Here is a 21,114-nt window from a genome sequence, read left to right on the forward strand (position 1 = left end):
CCATCCCTGTTTAGTAAGATTCTAGGAAAAGCCTGAATGTATATGTGAAGCTTGCAATATTCTTTTAACTCAAGGCAAGTCTGATCCAAAATACACGATTTGCAAAATATCACGTAACTTTGCAGGGAGCAAAAATCTGGTTATTAACACAACAGCAGCTGGTCTGGACATGAGATCTCAGGAGCTGACACTACAAGGTTTGTGGTGCAAAGGTTGCCATGTCCTCCTGTTTGGTCCTAGACTACTCCTGGTCCAACCAGCTGAAGCTTTCTAGTTATGCTCACATCTGAAAAACAAATTGGATGATGACTTTAAAACTAATTTTAATTTTTTTTTAATGTAGGGTTGTTTGAGAGGTCTAGTGTTGGACATAAAGATGGAGGACAGCTTCAAGAAAGCATTTAGAAATGAAACAAGAGCCAGTAAGGAGAAAACTAAGGAATAATTCAGATTAAGTCAGTGAAGTTGAGACAAATTGTCCTTGAAACTAATTTCTTTGCATCTAACCTGGTGGAACTCTATAAGCCTTGACTTTGGGTTTATCAGCCATCAGCTCTCCCAGAGGAGTGAAGATCCCCGTCTGAAGTCACCACCAGAGAGCACAACCAGTTTACACTGGAGATACCTGATCTATGGCATTCCCTACTCAGTAATGCACAACAACAGTGCAGACCAAGAAATGTTGTGTCCAGCAGTACCCAAGAACACAGTCTTTTCAATAATCTCTAATGCTAATCCTGCCAAATCAGCCAGGACAACCAAAGTGCCCCCTTGTCCCACATTTTCCCCCTCCCTGTCATAATGAGGAGTAACTTCATCTTTTACATAAAACACTAAGAAACAAAAAACATTTTGTACATTCAACTCACAAGATACTGTTTAAAAAACTAACAAGTCTTTTTCATTTCTCTTGAACAAGTCTTTCCAAGAAACACTTCATAAACCAGCTCTTTAAAAAGAAGGGAAAGTAAATGCCTTACAGCAAACATACAGCATCCCACAGAAAGCAGCATGCTACTACCTTGAACTCCAAATGGTTTTACCAATCACTCTTTTATACTCATTTATAGTTTATTCCCTTACTAATAAATACAGGTAGTCAACAATCCTTAACTGTTTCTAATGTAAATCAGCTCTTTTCTGTAGGTAAATATGTTCCTTTTCTAATAATGCAGCAGTCTGAAAGAAAAATCTTTGCCTTTAAATGTCTTGTTCCAATTTCTCTCTGATTCTCTCTCCTCTCCCATTGCTTTTTTCATGGAAACTGGAAAGAGGAAGGAAAAAACTTCCAAGGTAAGACAACTCCACATGCAAACACGTAATGAAATTTTTTCAAGGAAGAACCTATTTTCAAAACCCGTAGCATGAAAATTATCTGGGCATGTTCCAGATTATTAATAAAAAAATAATCTCTGCAGTGTTTTCCCCAGCACTGACATCAACAAGTAGACTTAACTCTCAGTCTGGATCTGTAACCAATTTTCTGAAACACATAAGCCAAAATATAATATTGCTCCAATCTGGAATCTTGTTCTGACATAATATGAAAATTAGACTCCGAAAATTTTGGCTGCACTTCTGTTTTTTCACTTCCAAACGCTCCCAGCATATACCAAGACACGAAGCTGTAACTCAGGTGCAAGTGGAAAGAAAGTACGATCCCACCACAGCAGACCAGGAGCTGTTCTGAACTATGGGAAAGCAACACCTCTGCAGCAGCATCCTGTGCTACAGCCCAGAGAGGAGAAGGTGGGAGACAGGATCTGCTCACTGTCGGGGCACAAGCAGCACTGAGCACAGTGTCACCAAACACCCGGTCAGCGTCAGCACTGCCAGCAGTGTCCTTGGAACAAACACTCCTGGGAGCGTGACTGACCCTTCCCCTGGACCCAGAACGGCAAACTCCTGGGACTGGCTCCCTTGATGCCTGGGACAAGCTCACACTTGCTTCACTGGAAAGCTCATAATCATTTTCCCTGGAAGAAGGAGAGGCTGTGCCAGTTCGCCTGCACTTTGTTACAGCTGAAAATGATAAGATGCTTCCAAAGCGCTGCGTTACAATAGCTGTGCCTTCAGCTTATGGATTTATCTTCCTTTGCGCCAGATAAAACTCCATTCCTTGGACAAATTAGGTCTGCTTGTCATTCAACACTCTACCTAATGGTCTCAGCTGTGTGTTTCTGCAGTTACTGAAGCTGGAGCATTCCACAGATAGTTTTCATTGATTTGAGAAGCGAGCCAGAAATCCAGTCGTATTTTATCCAAAATGACAACAGGGCAAGTTAATGATGTAATTAGAATTATCAGGAACCTTAAATCTTAAAGGACATGTTTAAATGCAGGATGATAACAGTTTTAAAGGGCTGCATAACACAACCTGGAGATTTATAAACAGCAAGTACCTTGCAAAGTGAGGCACTGAACATTTTCTTCTTTAGTTTAGGGAGGCCGATACTGGCATGGGGTTAGTGTATAGATTTCTAATGTCATGTTATCAAGATCATCATATGCTTTTCAGAAGGCAACACCCGCTATCTAAAGGCTGTATGCCCACATGAATCCATGGCATTTTGAACTGCAGAGGGAACTTGAGATACGGGTGACAAGTAAGGTATAGAAAAAGCTTGGTTGTTTCTGATGGACACAGCTTGAAGAAGGAGGCACAGCAATGCCTGAGCATCTGAAGGGGGTTGAGATCTGTCTGCAGGCTGTGGTGAACACTAAGCAATTCCACTGCATAAGCCAAGACCTTATGTCTCCTGGCGATGAGAAGATTGTTATTCTGAGGTGAGCATAAGGCCTGTAAACTGGGTTAGTCACTGGCTTAACTTGATTTATTCATTTTGATAACCAAAGATGTCTGGGCCCACTGGAATGGATACAAAGCCTGCTGAAGGCATGAAAATATTCTCCATTACTTCAGTGGGCTCTCACTACAGTCTAACACAAACCGTGAGGCTCTGTAGATGAGAGACGCTTTGGAAGTGTCAGGTATGACTCTTGGATTGTGCTGTTGATCCTAAATGGGACAGGCAAATAACAAGTATGAAACCTGGATAGTTGAGCCAGTAGAAACTGGCTTGAAGAAAACTGTGTATAAAGTTAGAAGTGGAGCTACAGGTCTCTGACACGCCAGATCAGCGATGAGAGAGGAGAAACCATCTTCTCCTGGGACAGGAGCCTCTCCTCAGGTCAGGAGAATGGCTGAGAACAGAAGACAAGAAACAATAGCCAGAAACCACAGATAGAAAGGCTGAAGGAGAAAAATCTTGGCCTTGGATCTTCAAATTTCCTCTTAATAAAGGAATACAAAAGAACACAGAAGCAGTTAATTCAATGCTGTCCTTAAAAACTGAACAGCTCAAAACCAACCATAGGAAGTAACTGATTCAAGGTATCCTTAAAACCAAAACACAAATGTTTATGTTTGAATAAAGACTTTTATATCAGATCTAGGGAACAAAACACACAATAAATTGTTCTGTACCCTACTTTTTCTTCACCAAGGCTTCAGATCATTAAGCAGTTTTTCATCTGTCTCAGGTAAGAAAAAAATATCATGTGGAGACAGATAATTTTCTAATTTTGCACTAACAGATTTTTTGTATTTTAATGTTTCTGGACATACAGACCTTAATTCCCTTGTGAGAGCATCAGACAGAATACAGAAGTTACAGCTACTGATCTAATCCAACACATTTTTGCTTGTAGGGTACTTTTTTCAAAAGCAGAGAAAGAAATTTACTTCTTTGAGGGGAAAAAACTCTGGAGAAAGAGCAGAAAATACTCCTATCCTATCTTTAGCTTAGAATACTTTCTCTTCGGTATCATTTTGACTCTCTGCCCAGAAACTCCAACATAAGCATCTGGATTACAAAAGTCACAAGAGAATCAAGTGTTTGAGGAAAGCTGTAGAAGAGAGAGAGATGTTTCCTACTCCACTTTGGGGTCATAGTCTAACTTAGTAAGCTCAGCCCCTTAAAGTTTTACTAAGTTTAAATAAGGATTTATACATTGGGAAAAATGGTGCCTGGACAAAAAAAATTAAAAAAAAAGAGAGAAGGAAAGGAATGAGGAATGTAATATAACCACAGGAAAGCAGAGGTGTTTCCCTTTCACTGCTCTTAATTAAAACAAAGGTCTTCTCAGACCTCTAAAAAATTGGGGCGGCACCTTGATATCACGAAAGAACGGACACATCTTCTAAAAATACTGTGGCACTCCTGTCTCACAAGATTGGCAGGGGTACCTGCCCTGAACTTTAAGTGGCAATACATCTCACTTGGGATATTTATAGTTTTTCTGCATTTGTAGGCCAATCGTTCGTTGTCACCTCATGAGACCTGCAATAGACTCAGCACATGATAAATTCCTCTGCCTACATTTAATGTCTCCAGAGAGAGATCCCAGGGGGGATGCTTCACGTGTAATATTTAAGCCAGGCTAATCTAATTTGGTAACCAAATGGCAAGAACTCTCCATGGCAGACAGAGTCTTTCATCCTTGCAAAAAAACACGCAGAACAAACTTTGGAATCACCCCAACTGGCAAAACTTGGCCTGAATAGGGAGTTTATTTTAAGTTTTAATTTTCTATTTTGTTCTGCTCGCAGTTAAAATAAATGGTATAAAGCTGGTTTATAAAAACACTACCAAGCACAAAAACCCTGTACCCAACAGTACTGCACAACATTTAGAGTTCTGCAGGGACCAGTATACATAGAGGGATTTTAATTTTCCATGGCTTGTGTTATAATCTCTATCAACTGCGTGCACTCTGGGACCATGACTAACACCATTGCTTGAACTCTGACTGGTTGTTGGCTTCCTTCTTCTGTCTTTAACACTGTTTTGAAACCCACATTTGATCCAATAATTTGGAGGGATAAGCAAGCTGTTCCTCTCAAGTTGAACCCATGGGTCTGATATAGGACAATGTGAAAATAAACCACAGATGTCTGTGAGTCCATGCAACGGGTGTGAATGGCCACAGTTAATCTCAGGGACAAAGGCTTTCTCACTGGAGAAATTACACTGGTAGAGATTAAAAGGTAACACAGGACATTCCCACACCAGGACAGTCTTCATGGGTTTGCCTACAAGTATTCCTTTCATTGCATCCATGGCAAATATAACACCACATCTTGCTTGTTTATTCCGTGTTTATCATTTGTGCTGTGCCTCAACACTGCAGGAATAGTTACAACCACAGAACTAACAGGAAAGGAGAAAGAAGAATCTATGTATTAAATGAGAATCTCAGAGTTTGCCATGAAGTATCAAACTGGTCTGGAAAGCAGATTTCTGCTCCATTGAGAGTTTTTAATAGCTTTGGATAACTAAGATAAATGGAGACTGAAGGGCTGCCTGAGACACATACAAAATTATTGAATTATGACATGTTTGAGAAGTTATTTACTTTATAGAGTATTAATGTAAGGTCCACTTCCTCTTCATATATAAGCTCGAATATTACAAAGATTCCCCACTCCCCTGCTTAATGAGGGGTCTACATTCAACAGCCCCCAAACATCCATAATTACCTTTTTTGCAGGCACATTCCTGGGGAAGTCTTCCAGGCAGTATATTCCTTGTTCCAAGTAATAAGCAACAGGACAAGAGGAAACAGCCTCAAGTTGTGCCAGGGGAGGTTTAGATTGGATAGCAGGAAAAATTTGTTCACCAAAAGGGTTGTCAAGCACTGGAACAGGCTGCCCAGGGCTATGTTGGAGTCACCCTCCCTGAAGGTATTTAAAAGACATGTAGATGTGGCACTTGGGCACATGGTTCAGTGGTGGGATTGGTAGTGCTGGGTTAATGGTTGGTCTCGATGATCTTGGGGGTCTTTTTGAACCTAAACCATTCTATGATTGCCCAGAGCCCAAGAAAAACCATGGAAATTCCACTGTCACCAAGCAAATGAGGCACATGTGGAAAGAAAACACAGGGCATCAAAAAGGAAGAGGGGGAAGAGGAGACAGAGTATAAAGTGCTGGCTGGGATATTGCTAAAAAACCAGCTGATTTGTTTTCAATCATCTGGCCCATCTGGAACAATTCTGCTCACCTGAGAAGTGTCATGGTTGAATATCACAGCATTCAGGTCTCCACAGTTGTAGTGCTTGATGAGATCTTCAGTGGTATATGGGGCCTGCAAACTACCTGCTCGAAGGCTTTCATGCTGGAGCAGAGTTTGGTTCAGAGCAAACAGCACCTGCAGAAACGCAGACAGAAAGGGAGAGAACATGTTAAAGATAGTAGGAATCAAAACAGCAAAGCCTAAAGGACCAAACTTTGAAAAACTCTCCTGCACCTGAGGTCTATTCACTTGATCCATTCTGGTCCACAGTAACAAGGGCTGGTCTTCAGGCATTCCCAAATGGAAAAGCATTCAGATGCAAGGCCCCCTAATAGCAAAAGACCATATTATAGACCCCTTGATATTCCATATAGAGTATAACTTCACAATACATATATATTGCTGGGAATTCTTGGGCTTTCTGGGCTGGTTCATTGGCTACATGACAGAAATTGGAATGAAAAAGCCCCTAAATGAGGAAACTTCTATTGCCTCTGACTGCTTCCTGTCTCTTAGCTTAAATCCAAAGCCCAAACTCAGTTTAAAGGTTTTTGATAAAAATCAAAATCTTCTGAACTTCTGAAGTCACAGGTGTTGTATTGGGATTTTGTGTATTCTTGGACTAGCAGAAACTTCAGGAAATTTATTACTAGCCTCCCTCCTTTAGTCTTCCCCCTTCACCCACCCATCTGCAAAGCGAGTAGAGATACAGATTTATAACACTGCCCCAGCAGACTAGTCCCATGTCCCCATCCCAAATTTGAAAATACCAAAAAACCAGAAGCACTCTTTACTGTGTAAATTTGGGTAACCAAAGAAATAAATATCCTTAAAGATTAGCTTTTGTTCCCCCCTTGCATCAACCAAAAAAACACCCCCCAAAAAAACCCAACAACACCACACTCATCCCCCCCAAAAAACAAACAAACAAAAAACCCCTACTAAATTTCACATGAATTAACACAAATCTTTTTAGTTTTGTGACAGACTGTAGGAATAATTTATACCATTTACTGAACCACCAAGTCTGGGTTTTCATGTTCAGCTTTCCAAGAAGCTCCCAAGAAAACTTGATAAAAAATAGATGAATAAATCAGAAGAACAGCAGTTAAGATGGTTTGTCACAAATTATATAAATAAACACACTTTTCCTAAAATAAAATTATATGTGGTGACAGTAAATTCAGATTTCTGGCAAATTATATTGATGTGTCATTTATCATGAAAAGACTTCTGCATCCCTCAGTCTCACATTTTACCATTTTTTTAGCTTTTATCATTTATAACAGCAGTGTCCTTCTTAAAGAATAACCATCTTTTCCAAATCTGGGTAAAGTAAGCCATGCTGAGCTCCAGCTGGCCCAGCAAGGCTGCAGTCTGTGACACATATCTTTACTTACCTTCCTAAAGTTTAGCAACTTTCCCACTTCAAAGAGTAAACCCCAGAGGAGTCAAAAATTAACAATGCACGTTTTTATTTGCAGGATGGAAGTTCTTATTAGTTTAAAACTATGACTCCCATTGAATTTTATCTGAAGGTGAAGTAAACAGTCAATTGGACTGTATATGCCTCACATATATAACAAATAATTAACATTATTATTAATAATCATGTTAATAATATTACTAATCATAAAGTATCTTCAGGGCACTAACATCTTCAATACAAAGCTGTTAAATGCTAGCTAATATACAAAAACTGGTTGAGGAAAAGCAAATGTTATTTTTTAATTTATTTAAAAAAAAAAAAAAAAAGATGGTTTTTCAACTGAACCTGTTCTACCTCAATTCAGCAATCGGTTCCCCATTAAGATCCAAGCCTAAAAGATTTCCTTGCCCAGATCTAAGGGTCTCTTTAGGCTTTTCTACAAAGAGATAAACCAGGACCACAGCCTGAAGTTAAGCATCTTCCTAACTTGGTTTTTCCCTAATTTAAAAAATATGCAAAAAATACAGTTTGAAAAATTTCTAACCTTTGAAAGGATCTGAGTTTTCTTCTTTTTCCCCTAAGGGCTACAGCTCGAAGAGGAAATGGTTCATCCCAGGATTTCCTGGGGATTCTAAACATTTTGACTAATAAAAATAAAAGCTTAGAAAAACATTGACAGGAAAAATGAGAGCAGAGGTTTTCCCAAAATGCTTTTAGCAAAATCCTTCTCATTTTTGATTTTTTAAACAATGGATGTTGCTGGATTTTTATATATGAAAATATGTATACACACAGGCACACACACATATACAAACCACCAGCAAATCCTGAGGGCAAGACAGTGTGTTTTATGATAAAATATCAAGATGGCAATAAACAAATTCTTACTTTACTCCCAATGCCTTTTTTTCCCTTTTTTATTTTTTTATCTGTTATTTTGGCTTCCTGCGGAAAGCAGTCCTGTGCATTAATGTTCTTGGTCTGCCTGTCTCCTCCTAATAAGTTTGGAACCTGTTAGTTGATTTTGGTCACATTTCCACAGGGTTTTCTTAAAGAAAATTGTCTGTGTGTTCCTTAAAAATCAGTGCCAGACTGCAGAAAAGCCCACAGTACAAGTTCACTCCTTATAAGACACCAAAGACTCCACATGAGAGAGAGTGAGTTCTTTGGAGTTTACAACAGCAGATGGATCCCCATGACCTGGTCCCAACATTTCATTAGTGCCAGGATGTTCATGCCTCTGCTCTCTGCCTCAGAGCAGCTTTGGGACCTAGATGTGATGCTGGACACCATCTTGGGGACGGTCCTGTGCAGGGTCAGGAGTGGGACTCTATGATTCTTGTGGGTCCCTTCCAGCTCAGCACATTCTGTGATTCTGTGATCCAGCACGTTGCTGCCACCGGGGGAGAGCCCACCACTGGGTTCAACCCACTGCCCCAAAAACAGCTCAAGAGGTTTTATTTCAGGAGGAAAGTTAAAATCAGAAATTCAAACACTTGATTATGCTAAAGGAAAACTGTAAGACTTAACAGATTTATAGAGAAGTCTTGCTTAATCAAGCCATAACCACCACGGGTTTAGGTTGGACAGCTCTAACCAAATTTAAAGAGAAGTGGGGTCTCGTCACAGACACTGCTTGTTGGCTGGATTTGTAGACCACTTCCTTCAGAGTCAGGTTAAAGCCATCTTAAAACCTGAATTTATTTTTCCTTACTGTTCAGATAATGCCACAAAAACAACACTGTTTCCTTTCCTTCTCTCTATCTTAATATCAATGACCCCACGACCTCCAGCCTAAACCCCTATCTGAGTTAAATCTCCCAGAGGTGCCTGAGATTACTGAACAAGTGATGACTTCAAAATAAACACATTTAAGAGTGACTGCCTATACACAGTCCCACCTAATAAACAGAGCAGACAGGATTTGTTCTGGGAAGCGATGGGAAGTTATGACTTTGGCTCTGGGAAAGTGCATTTTTATTCACACAATTTATGGTCCTCACCCTGGTTTGCTTTGAAGATGTTTTTGCACGTCTGCCTCTGGCCCCCACTGTTTTTGGCTGATCAACCTTTTTATCTGAGTGGTGCCATTCACCCAAAACACAGATTTTATTTGGGTGTTTGCAGACACCAGCTCAGCCCTTAGGGCAGACCTAAGGGTCCTGCTTCACTGACAGTGAGAGCAGGTCCCACCAGTCCTACACAGCACCAGGAACCACTGGCCCAGACGCTTCAGGAGTTATTTTGCACAGTCTGTGGCCACGACAAGCACAAGGGGCTGGACTGTTGAGACCTTAGCTTAACAGCTGTACTGATTACCTTGACACTCAAATAGTATTTTCCCTCTCCACACTCATCAAATACAGCACCATTCCTTTTTATATCAGCTGCGGGCAGGTGGACCTGCCTACCTGTGGAACCAAGAGGAAAGGTTGCCAGGTCCACCTCTTTTGTCTGACCAAAGTCCCAAATAGTGGCACAAGGGGAAAACAGCTTTGTGGGAGCACTTAATAGGCCACATTAAATTAAGATAAGGAAACGTTTCTAGCAGATAAAGTTCTTAAGCAGTCCCAAACCTTCCTATGAAATATATTGCTAATAAAACAGATAAGAAATTCAGGAATTAAAACAGAAGAAATAAGTTTTTTGTTAAGCTTAAGACAAATTGGACCTGTGTTTTTCTGGTGTGTCTGCTATACAGGAGACTTGAGGATGAAAGGCAACCCTAGGAAAACTCTCAGGCCAAACTTAGCATCCACAGGACTCCAGTAGCTGGAGTTACAGGATGACCCCTGCACAGACCCATGATTAATAACAATACCACAAAAACAAGCACTTAAATTCCATGCTATGATGTCAACTCTTGAGCAGGCAATGTATTGTTTTCCTTTACTCTCTCTTTTGGACACATGCCACCACAATGCAAATACTAAATAAGCATTACTGGAAGTGTTTGAGTGACTATATCCTGTCACTGCCCAAATTGCAATTCTGGAAAAGAAATGCCTCCTCTCCTACTCTTCAAAACAAACTGCAATATAAATATTGAGATATACAGTTCTGCAGGGGTTCTGCTTTTGTAGTTATCCTAATCTGTAATCAAATAGAAAATCAAATATACAGTTTCAGGTCAAAATAGTGACTTGGAAAAAAAAAAAGAGAAACAACCAAAAATGCAAGTCCCTGATTTTCCAGATTAATGAAATGCAATAAAAGTGCTTGCCCAAATCTGTTCAGTTCCATTGGTTTCCAGAAGACGGGTTTCCCCTTTCCTTGAATCTCCTGTGCTGTTGCTAGGAATTGGTGAGCTGTGAAACTCACCTAATGAGGTCAGCATCAGGAAATAGCTTTGGAAAAACAGGTCCTGGGGGAACTACTAAAGGACTCCCCCAGTGTCCAAAAGAAATCCTGGATGCATCGGCACATTGTACAGCCGGGGCTGTGAGAGGAACGCGCCCGACTTTGTTGTTGTTTTCCCTATAAAGGGACAGCTAAGGAAAGTGAAACTATTAACTCATCCACTGGAATTTCTACTCACAAACCGTGCCCCCTGTTAAAGCTGCTCATAAAAGCCTTTCAGCTAGTTAGTTCCATATGTTCCCCAAACCCGCAGTTATTGCTTCTGAAAGGCAGGAGTAGTTAACAGTCTGCGGCTTGGCACTGACCAGGGAGACCTAAGGACCTCGCTTTTCCCCCCTCCCTTTCAAACTGCCAATTACCCAGCTTAATAAAACAGTTTGAATCTGCCCAAGGTGCTTGGAGAAACCCCGAGCCACCACCCATCCTACGGCTTATCCCTGACGGTGACACACGGACATGGCCCAGGGCAGAGCAGTCACGCTACTGATGTGCAGTCCTGGGAACTAAGACTGGTTTTCTTGGTTCTGGGAAAGCTGCAGGGAGACTGGGACTCCAGCCTTCAGCCCTACATGCCCAAAGCTCCTGCTGAAGTTGATTTCCAACCACCTGACTTCAGCCTTCTGACTCCTCTCTTTATGCAGAGTTCCCATTATGAACTTGCACATGCAAAAGTAATTTTTTTTTAAATTTTATTTTCACTGTATTTTGACTGAATCAAGGCATTTAAAAACAATATGAAATTTCTAAACAGAAAACACTGCAGTGTGCATGTCACCCCCATTCCCTCAGCCCCTAGACCCCAAAACCAGAGAAGGACTCTCCTGGTCCATGGCAGCTGTCACACATTCCCTGGGCTGACCCTACTACACTATTGCTTCTGCACCAAGTTCCAGACTTCTGCAGGGCTGGGACGGGCAAATGGTTCAGACAGAGCCTGGAGAGCAGCTGTTTAGGGTTTTGGTGGGTTACCTGACAGAACAGGCCAGATAGCTAGTTTGTGGTCTTAGATGCGAGTCTTCTCTTGCACAAGGTCATTAAGACAACAAACAAAGACCACGGAATTAATTTCTGCCTTGAAAACACTCTAAAAACATATACTCTCTCTCTATGTATACAACCACACACCCACCATAAACACCACACCCACCTTAAATAGGTCAAAAAAACCCCAAAATAAAGTCTTAAATATATAAACTGAAGTCAGCAGCAGCTGTAGCAAAGACAATATTGGAAGGAGGACAAGATCTGAAAACTTTTCTTCTGAAAGTAGTGAACTCTGTTACTTTCTAAAGGCACTCAGAGTCCATATGAATGTAGAAGAAAGAGAGGGGGGAAAAGAGCTTTGATATGGAATTTCCATCCTTTCCTCTTTTGTGAATCACCACACTGTGGTGGAAGGATGTTTTAGTTTCAATGCCCTCACCACATCATCAGCATAGTCTCTTTTGCCAGTAACTCAGCTTGATGTCCAACCAGTCAGGGTGTAAGTGAGCAGCGACTCTGTAGGATAACTCTCTGCTTTGGTCAATGTCCAAATGCAACCTTAGGGAAACAAATTAATAAATAACAGGAGGATGGATCTACAACTTAATCAAAACTGAAACACTGGAAGAGACAGAATTACTTCTGTTAAATTTGCATTCTAAATGTAGGGCTTGTGTAGATTTTGTATGTAGGATTTACTCACATCCAGTACTTTTGCATCTGTCTAGTTTCTCAGCTGTACTGAGCTCAGTAGATTAACTTTGATGAGTAAACCTGTCTGAAAGGCTAAATATTTTCCCCAAATGAGTTACACTCTGAGCAGTTTAATTCTGCAAGTGTTTTTTCAATGAAGTGCAACCAGTTTCCAGCAACCAACACCCCTGCCTGGCAGTGATGGCTTGGAGGTCCAAGTGACACTGGTTAGACTTCTGGACTGCAGTCTTAGATCTTGCCAACAAAAAGGTTCACTTGGACATGGCCCTGCTGCCTGTTTGGTGATGCCGTGGGCTTGGCTACCAGCCTGGCTCCTCCATACCTCTGGGTCCCCACTGTGTTTCTTCCTGTGCCACCACCCCAGCAAGCCCAGCTTGGCCTTCAGTTCCACTTAGTCATTCCCATCCTGGGGGTATCTCACCACTTGCTAGTCAAGAGAAAACCTCTATATTCCAAAACCCAAATGCTGCCTCAATGTCGGGGAAACTCACTCCCCGACACCCCTCCCATGTAGCACAAGAGCTCTGTGGGCACTGGAAGTTTGTGAGGAGGTTTCTGGAGAAGAGCAGTGCTCCGGGAGCGGTGCCATGGGGGCTGCAGCACGTTGCTCAAAGGTGTCTTTGAAACAACAGTCATCCCAGATAAGTCCAACACCCCCAAAAGCATCTGGTAACAGATACTTTGGGAAAGCATGTAAGAAATGAGGTGAGCAGAGGGTGAACTTTTCTCAGACAACACTTCCCATCTTTTGGAAATCTGCCAGTTGGGGGAGGTTGTGGATGAAAATACCTCTTCTGCTATCACTCCTTCCCACCCACCTCCCTGCTCCCCATGCCTCCACCTCAAAATTATCCCTGTGCTTGGTTGCACCATTCTATTGAAGAGCAGCCTGATGTGTGCACAGAGGAGCTCACAGCCTGCTACTTTGCTCAGCAGTGGCATTCCCCAAATGGATGCCTGGCACAACGCCCAAAGGGCAGTGCCCACGATCACTTTTCTCCACCTTAAATGGGCACATTGTCCCTGCTTTCGGGATCTTCACCTTCAAAGGGGGCACATGAAATCTTTCCCAAGAACCTGAAACTACATTTGTGCTCTTGACTCATGAGTAAAATTGTTACTGGGCCCTTCTGGGGTTTCAGTTTTTCTTTTTTGTGTGCACCGTAACAGAAGGAATGTGGGAACGTGCCCCGAGCTGAGCGTACCGGTCGGCCCCGGTGACGAGTGAGCAGCAATGAAAGGGGCACCCTCATGGAAAAAAGCACAGCTCTGGGGGCGGTTTGGGGAACTCCTGGCTTTAGGCATCCAGCCTGAGATATTTTTTAAGAAGTCTGGTTTCATGATATGCTAAGCATCCACCCATTGAAAAGTGCAACCTGTCCTGGGTGTATTTAATTTAGGGTTTATTCATATTACTGCTTAATTTTGAACTGTTGCTTTTTAATTACCAGCTGAAGCTACATAGTAAAATGGACTAGCCCCACAGGCATGTTTTTCTTTCTATTATATTACAGTGAGGCAGCAGATTAACTCCTTCAGACATCCCAGCTTAACACCTCGCGATGCCAGCGCAGTCCCTTTCCAGACTGCTGCTCCTGAAGCAAGAACGGCTGAAGGGGACATATATCTTTGTGTCCCCAGCCCGGGGTATCAGCACAAGCAGGTGCCAATTTCAATATGTGTCAGCATGCTGGAGAGTAAATCACAGCCCATGGGGAAGGGGAGTAATTTCCAGTGAGCCAGGTGGAGCTGCAACTTCTGGCCAAGGACAAACACTTTGGGGCAGCAACTGTCTCAGTTTTCCAGTCTCCATGTGAGTGCAACTGAGTTGACAGCTGTAGAAAAGGGAATGTTTCCTAAGCCTGAAGGGAACTGCGTCCTCATGAGGTCAGCAGGGAAATGGGAAAAAAAAAATCAAAAAGTCAAGATTTGGAACAACGTGAGAAAAGGAAGCCTTCAAGAGAAAGCAGGGAGCTGAACTCATAAGGGATAAGCAATTGTGGATTGTTGGTTTTTCTTTCAGCTTAGCATTATCTCAAGTTTGAATTAATTTTATTATGCAAGATGTTTTTGCCATTGTGGGAAACAGTAGCCAAGCATGGGTGCTAATCTGGCAGCCTGCTCTCTTCAGGTCTTCCTCACCCAGAGAAAACCCCTTCATCAGCCAGGACAGATGGTGGAACCCTATCTGTACCAGCTGTTACAGGGCACAGCGATCCCCAGGTGGCCTCACCAGGACAGAGCCTCTTTCCCCCTGGAAATTCAGCATTCTATCCTCAGGATCAGCCTCAGGGTTATAACACAGACCTTGTAAAGCACCTGTGATGGGCGGTGCACTATGTGCAGGCTCCCTCTCCCAGAGCTGCTCCATCAAAGCACAAAGGGCTGGAGCCACTGCTGGTGCTCCCCAAATTACATTCTGATCCTCCCACTGACAGCCAGAGAGTTTTGGGGTGCAGAGGCAGCCTGTGAGTCAGCAGCCCATGCCTTAGGCCACCTCCTCTTCCAGCAGAAAGGCAGTACTAATAGACAGTGACATTACAGCCCTGGGCAACAACAGATGGCCACAAAGACACTACAAACAACTGCTCAGAGGCATTTCTTTATCAAAGCCTGGGAAGGGGCATCAAAGGTGATCAATCATAATTCACTGGGAAGGCAAGCAGGCACTTTTTGGGAGGGTACAGCTGGAGCTGCACCAGTGTACTCCTCAGAGGCAGCCTGTTGGGTCCCTCTGTGGGGAAGCCTGGGTTGAATATGACCCCTTAAAACATTCTGATGGATCCACATGCTGTGGCTGGTACATGGAGCTGCCACCCTCCCCACAAGCCCCAGAGCCAGCCCGTGCTGCACTGGAGGAGCTGCCACCACCAACCTCATTTCCAGGTCTCTGTTGAAGAGGACAGGGAGGGAAAGCTACAGATGGAGCCAGGAATTTAACAAGAAATAAATCCAACAATTCCTGCTCCAGGGGCCTTTCTGAGGGAGATGTAGCAAAGGGACAATGTACAGACAGAGATGCCCAAGACAAAAAAAAAAAAAAAAAAAGTCTCATTTTGGAGCTCAGGGCACATGGGGAAGAGGGGAAGCAACCAATCCCTTATGGGGAGTGCATATTACAGCCCTGACACAGTGTACAGGATTTTTGCCTGGAAGGAGCAAGTTACATGACAATTATTCAAAATTCAGTTAGCCAGGGAAAGAAGGTGACCTACCCATCAAATCACAGCAGCTCAAATTTCTAATATCTACTTGTAGCCAAGCACTTGCCTTCAAATTAAACAGAGGCCAAGAATAATTACTTATTATTCACTGAGATATTTACATCAATTATTTGGCAAATAAATTCAGCCAACAAACAGCTTCAAGGAAACTGTAATCTATTCACAGTCAAGTTGCCAAGACAGAAGATATTTATAAAAATAATTATTTGTAGCCAGCTTCTCTGTTAGCTTTCAAGGTCAGAATAATAAATTCAGTCACTTTATTTTCTACTATATATTAAGCTCCCTCAATCTAATTCTACTGTTTCTGAATTATGGGAGGTTATCTTTCAAGAGATGGCTATAACTGTTATATTTTCATTATCACTGAAACTAAAAGATCTTATTTCTTGAAGCTTTTTTAAGCCTAGGCTAAACAGTCTCCACTCCAGTCAGAGAATGCCTATGAAATCAGCTACCAGTGAGGATATGCTGCTAAGGAATCAAGAAGAGAGTTCTCAGATTTTTGCTCTCTTGGGTAGAGCCAAGAATCAGATATTGCTGTAAAACATTTAGATAAACTGGCACCTTCTGAAAAAAGCCCTTCATTTAAGTAACACTTCTGTTTTCTTTTTTCTTCTAAGAAGAAAGGATCTAGAAGAATATTCACTTCACGGCTTCAAATATTCCTCCCATATGTGGGATATTTCCTCACATAAATAAATAATAATAATAAAAAGAGTAATTAATACTGTTTGCAGGCATTATTTTGGTCCACACACACAAACAGCAGCAAAAATACCTGAAAGAGATCTGCCTTTTGCCCCTTTAGCCATATCTCCTCCGTCCTTAGATGCAGTTCCAGAAGTTGAGCCAAACAAACTCTTTCCCCCTTTCCTCTTTTTCCTTGCCTGTTAACTTGGCTCTGTAAATACACCCATGGCTAAGCAATCACACACTGCTATCCCCTGAAGCACACCATAAATGCCCAGCAGGTTTTTCCCTCCCCAGCTGTGCTTCACCGGGAAGATTCCCAGAAATCCTACAGCCACTAAGGACATTGCACATGAGGACACAGCTCAGACAAGCCCTAAAGACCCCAAGGGGAGAAAAAGCAACTCCTGAAAGCAAATCACTTTGCTGTTGCCCTGGAATAATGGGGATGAATAGCAGCCTTTTGCACAATCATGACTCTGGGGCTGGAGCTGAGAGGCTTCAGCCCACTGTTCTACCACAGGACGGCAGGGAAGACATCCAGGGAGGAATCCCAAAGCAGGGGTGTGGGTACTAAGCAGAGCAGAGAGGATTGCTTCCAGGTTTGACTTCACTTCCTAAGCCTGACTCCTAGGAGCACAAGGAGTTTCAGAGCCAGTCTCATCTGGTGTAATTTAGCATCGTCCTGATGATTGACACGCGCTGAAATCCTGCCTGCACACCCCGGAGGAGGAGACGGGGATGATGCAGGGGGTAGGAAATGACATCCTCCACAAACCTGTGGGGGATCAGCTCACTCTGGAGACAACATCTGTTCTGCATTTCTTCCCTGCTCATGATCTTTCTACCTTCCATAAAGTAGGTGAGATGGGGAGTAGGTTCAGGTGGCTTTATAGGCCACTTTCTTTGCAGATGGGAGTTGATCAGCTTAACGCGTCCCAACCACGCTTTGCTAACTCACCCAGCAGGGAATTTTGCCCTGAGTTTATATTTCGCTCAAGAGCAGTTACGCTTGCCATTTAATTGTTCCTCAAATTTTGAGATATAATTATAGAATTCTAAGAAACTTAGCTCGGATTTTGAGTAGCAAATGCTCAGGACCACTTAGAAACAAGGTGAAGCTCTGGAATTATTCATTGAAGGCACAAGCAATAAACACATCTGAGAAAAATGTCAGAGAGTTTATATAGAGAGGGAAAAATTGAATAGATTGCAAAAGAAGTTGCTCAGGAAAAATACTTTACTGAGTTCTGGTAACTAGAAGTTACTGGATTCAAGTCATTAGGATACAAACATTACTAAAACAAAGACTTCATGGAGTCTTGTTTAAATTGCTAATCCTGACTCTCTTTTTCCTGATGGGGTGACCTCTCCTCTTTGCTTTTAGGAAACTAAATTACATTTTAGTTTGCCTGTTTTCATCACATTTTGCTTTGGGCACAAATGACTGAGAGAAAAAGCTCTGCTCTTTCTATGCTGATAGAAACTGAAAAGAGATTAACCAAAAAGCAATAAACTATTCCCTCTGAACTGTAAGCCCTAAATTTTCTTATTAGTGTCTACCCACACTAATTTGAAACTTAGCAAGGCTGGTTTTTGCCAAGGCTGTCAGCTGAAATAAGCTGGTTCTGTCCTTGCAGGCTGCATTTGCCAAAGGTCTTTCTGCTTTCAAAACACTCCTCCTCCACCAAATATATCAAGATTGTTGCCCTTTTCAGAATTTCCCACAGGTACATGGTGATGTTAAAGAGAGAGCAAAAATATCATGGTATTTTTCAAGCTATTATCTTGGGAATGCTTTGTACAGAGGAATGTCAGAGTGAAGTCAAGCCCCATGCATAGCTCTGAAGGTAGAGGGATGAGTGTAGGAGCCAGTGACTTGCAAAGATTGCAGACTAGAGTCATTAAAGAGAGTCCTGAGAGTAGGGGAAGGACTCCTGATGCAAGAAGACACTAGTTGTGCGACAGATCCACAAAATCCCTTTCAATTACAATGGGAGTTGCTCAAGAAAAGCAAGCCCCATTGTCTTCTCTTTGGACTTTTCATAAGAGCATTGGGAATGGCAGAGCAGATGTCCCTGTAGCATCCCATGAAGGCTTCAGCCCATCCCTAGCACTTTTGCCAGCCTCTTCTCTAATAAATTCAGAAGCTCTGGCACATAAAGGTTTCCAGATGATACTGCAAGCCACCTATTCAGGACTAGCTCGAGTCCCCTTGCCTCTGTTACACTGCATGACCAAGAGACCAACTCCCAGCTGGCACTGGCATTCCTCAGAACTGGTCCTCCTGCCTACCATGCAATCTTGGGCAGAGTTTGACCCTTTGTATTCTCAACTAAATGTTACCAGATGGATGCATCAGTTCAAAGGCTGGTGGAAACAATTAAGATTACAGGAAGCTGCATTTATCCTTCCACCTATAGCACTGAATTAATCACGGCTGATAGGGATCTAAGCAGAGCAATGAGGTCTTGCCTTCCTATCCCACTCAAGGCTCTGATTTATATCACTACCTGTCAAGAGATGGCAGAAGATTGCCCAGTAGCTGCTGAATGCTTCTCTCCCACCCTCTCCCTCTCCTGGGGAGACAAATATAAGCCAGGACATTCCTGCTCTGCTCAGGATGCCATGAAACCTAACCTCCTGTTGACACAAGCATTAGGCCCCAGGACTGTATAACAGGTCACTGACAGAAAGATATAAGATAGAGCTTCCAAATTTGGCTGGCCACACACAGGCAGGCACTGGAGTGGGCGTGTTGCTGGCTCCCAGAGCCTGCATACCTGTGAAGGACACCCAATAGCTGAGGGACACCCATGGGCACAGCCCTCGTCAAACACTTTTTCAGTTGTGTCTTCTGGTAGGTTCAGTGGCTGATGCTGCTTGAGATTTTTATGGGGCTTGTATTAGCTGTTTCCTTGCCAGGTTTCAAAGGTTGGGTTTCATTCTAAACACAGGAAAAATCCAGGGACCGCTGGACAGCTGTGTCCCTACAGCCTCTATTAAAAGAATGATAAAGAGGGAATGCCAGAACCCATCCAATAGTGGATGGGACTGGAAGTCTGAATGCCCACATGTGAATTTCAATATTTGGGCTCAAGTAAGTTAAACCTTCAGGGCTCTGCCAGCAGTCTAGTGTCAAGGACTGCAAGGGGACCCTCAGTAACTGTGAGCTCAGTGCTTTCTTTGGAAGCAGATCTCCCGAAGGCTGGTTCCTCCCTCTTCCAGCGACACACTGATGCTCACATTTCATGTCACGCATGAAATGGGAATGGATCTGTTACCATACATTGAGCATTTCACCATCCGTGGGAGGCAAAGCAAAGACAAACAAGGAGGCTTGAGTCAACACAAGGGTTAATTTAAGAACTGAGCTTGCTTAAAATAAAAGTTGTCACCAATCAAAAAGAACAAGTAGCCATTGAAGAGAAAACTGTTGAGATTTATGGGACCCATTCTAGAGACATAAAAGGGGAGTCAATCATCATCTGAAGTTTATTTTTTTAATAAGAGCTCCTCAAACATTCCCTCCACTTTTCATTGGCAGAAACATAAGCTTGTGGCTGTGAAAAAGTTAAAAATTAGGGGTTTCCTAAGTGTGAGCAGAATGCATGGCTGCTCTGTATGACCCCGGCTACTCTAACAGCTACTGCTAATTCCCAGTGGAAGCATCAATAGCCTGTGAAATAGACTCCTTTCTTTTCTTGTACAAATTATTCCTTTATATTTTTGAACTTCTGAACCTCTCGGCTTAATAACAACTCTACAAGAAAGAAGGAAAATAATTGAGTGTTTATAACAACAGGCATCTTTTTTGATTATCATCCCAGGCTGTGGCACTTTCAGTTTAGGGAAGCCTGAGTCGTAGCAGCTCTGCAAAACCATTCAGGAACAGGATGAGGAGAAGGGCATCTCCTCCTACATAGGAACTGTGGCCATTGGACGCTTTGAAAATTTCCCAAACATACAGTTTTACTGTCTTCCACCTACTCCCTAAACTATAACCTACCCACTGACTACCCGTTTGAGTGACAAGCAGAAATTAAAACCCTGCCCACCCTCGTGTGCTCCAGCCTTGCAGCCTGCAAATGAGCTGCAGCACATCAGAATGTGGGCCATAAAAAGTTGCAAAACAAAGCAAGACAAAAACCTTAACAACCCACCCACAGATGCAAGTAAAAAAGAAACAAATCAAGGGAAAATAATAGGAATAAACTGTCTTTAGCCTCTTTCTTTTTCCAGTTGTAAATGGAAACCAATGTGACAATGCTGTAACAGTTGACAGAGTCTATTTTTCTCTAAAAGATCTACAGTTGTTGGACTCCTCACTACCTCCCAAAAGACTTATATGGCTTTCATTTTAAAAAGGCTAACACTAGGAAATGTGTTTACTCAATGGAAAATGGCAAGGCCAGGCTCAGGAAGCGCTCATCTTCCTCCAACAGTCAGTTTAACAAGCATTAAATCACTGATTATTACATTCTAGATAATTTGTTGCCCAGCATCATCACTTTCTTGATTAATATCATGCTAACTCATAATAATGATAGATTCATAATAGTAGGCTTGGCAATTCATATTCAGAACTAGACACTCAGCCAGGACACAATCCTGTACCCTCTCAGGTCAGTGG

At 42.4% G+C, this 21,114-nt stretch overlaps 1 protein-coding gene across 1 annotated transcript in view; it reads right to left on the bottom strand.

The window, feature by feature from the left end:
• TRABD2B (TraB domain containing 2B) overlaps positions 1-21,114 on the bottom strand; it is a gene marked incomplete at its 5' end in the record, with an annotated part of 277,903 nt that overhangs the window by 122,687 nt on the left and 134,102 nt on the right. Inside the window, one exon of the mRNA XM_027648864.1 lies at positions 6,066-6,212. Within this exon, the coding sequence (XP_027504665.1) occupies positions 6,066-6,212 (147 nt within the window). The remainder of the gene's footprint in view (positions 1-6,065; positions 6,213-21,114) is intronic.

This window comes from Corapipo altera, unplaced genomic scaffold (assembly GCF_003945725.1).
Source record: "Corapipo altera isolate COAL_440 unplaced genomic scaffold, ASM394572v1 112, whole genome shotgun sequence".
Classification (NCBI taxonomy): domain Eukaryota; kingdom Metazoa; phylum Chordata; class Aves; order Passeriformes; family Pipridae; genus Corapipo; species Corapipo altera.